The 234-nt window shown below is 55.1% G+C and overlaps 1 protein-coding gene across 1 annotated transcript in view; it reads left to right on the top strand.

Annotated features, from left to right (window-relative positions):
• Positions 1–234, top strand: part of LOC119587911 (mast cell tryptase-like) — a gene marked incomplete in the record, with an annotated part of 22,644 nt that overhangs the window by 16,212 nt on the left and 6,198 nt on the right. Inside the window, 1 exon segment of the mRNA XM_037936620.1 lies at positions 59–173. Coding sequence (XP_037792548.1) covers positions 59–173 — 115 coding nt within the window.

The following is a 234-nucleotide window of genomic DNA, read 5'->3' as shown; positions in this document are numbered from 1 at the left end:
TCACAACATCACCAAGAAGTTTGCTGCGAATGCTAAAGCTCACTGCCCCGCCTTGCAGCCCCGTGTTCAAGTTCGCGCTGCCGCCCCCCTTCTGGAGCGTCCGCGTCGGGGAGGTGAGTCTGTCGGCCGAAACCCATCGCCTGTACCCCGTGTCCAAGATCATTACGCATAAGGTGAGTGTGTGCCGCTTTTGCCCCTTTCGGTTGCTTTCTGAGATTTGTTTAAGAAGTATAT

The sequence above is a fragment of the Penaeus monodon genome, chromosome 23 (assembly GCF_015228065.2).
Source record: "Penaeus monodon isolate SGIC_2016 chromosome 23, NSTDA_Pmon_1, whole genome shotgun sequence".
In the NCBI taxonomy this organism is placed as follows: Eukaryota; Metazoa; Arthropoda; class Malacostraca; order Decapoda; family Penaeidae; genus Penaeus; species Penaeus monodon.
The sequence above is the reverse complement of the archived record's forward strand: the minus strand, read 5'-3'. Positions and strand labels throughout refer to the sequence as shown.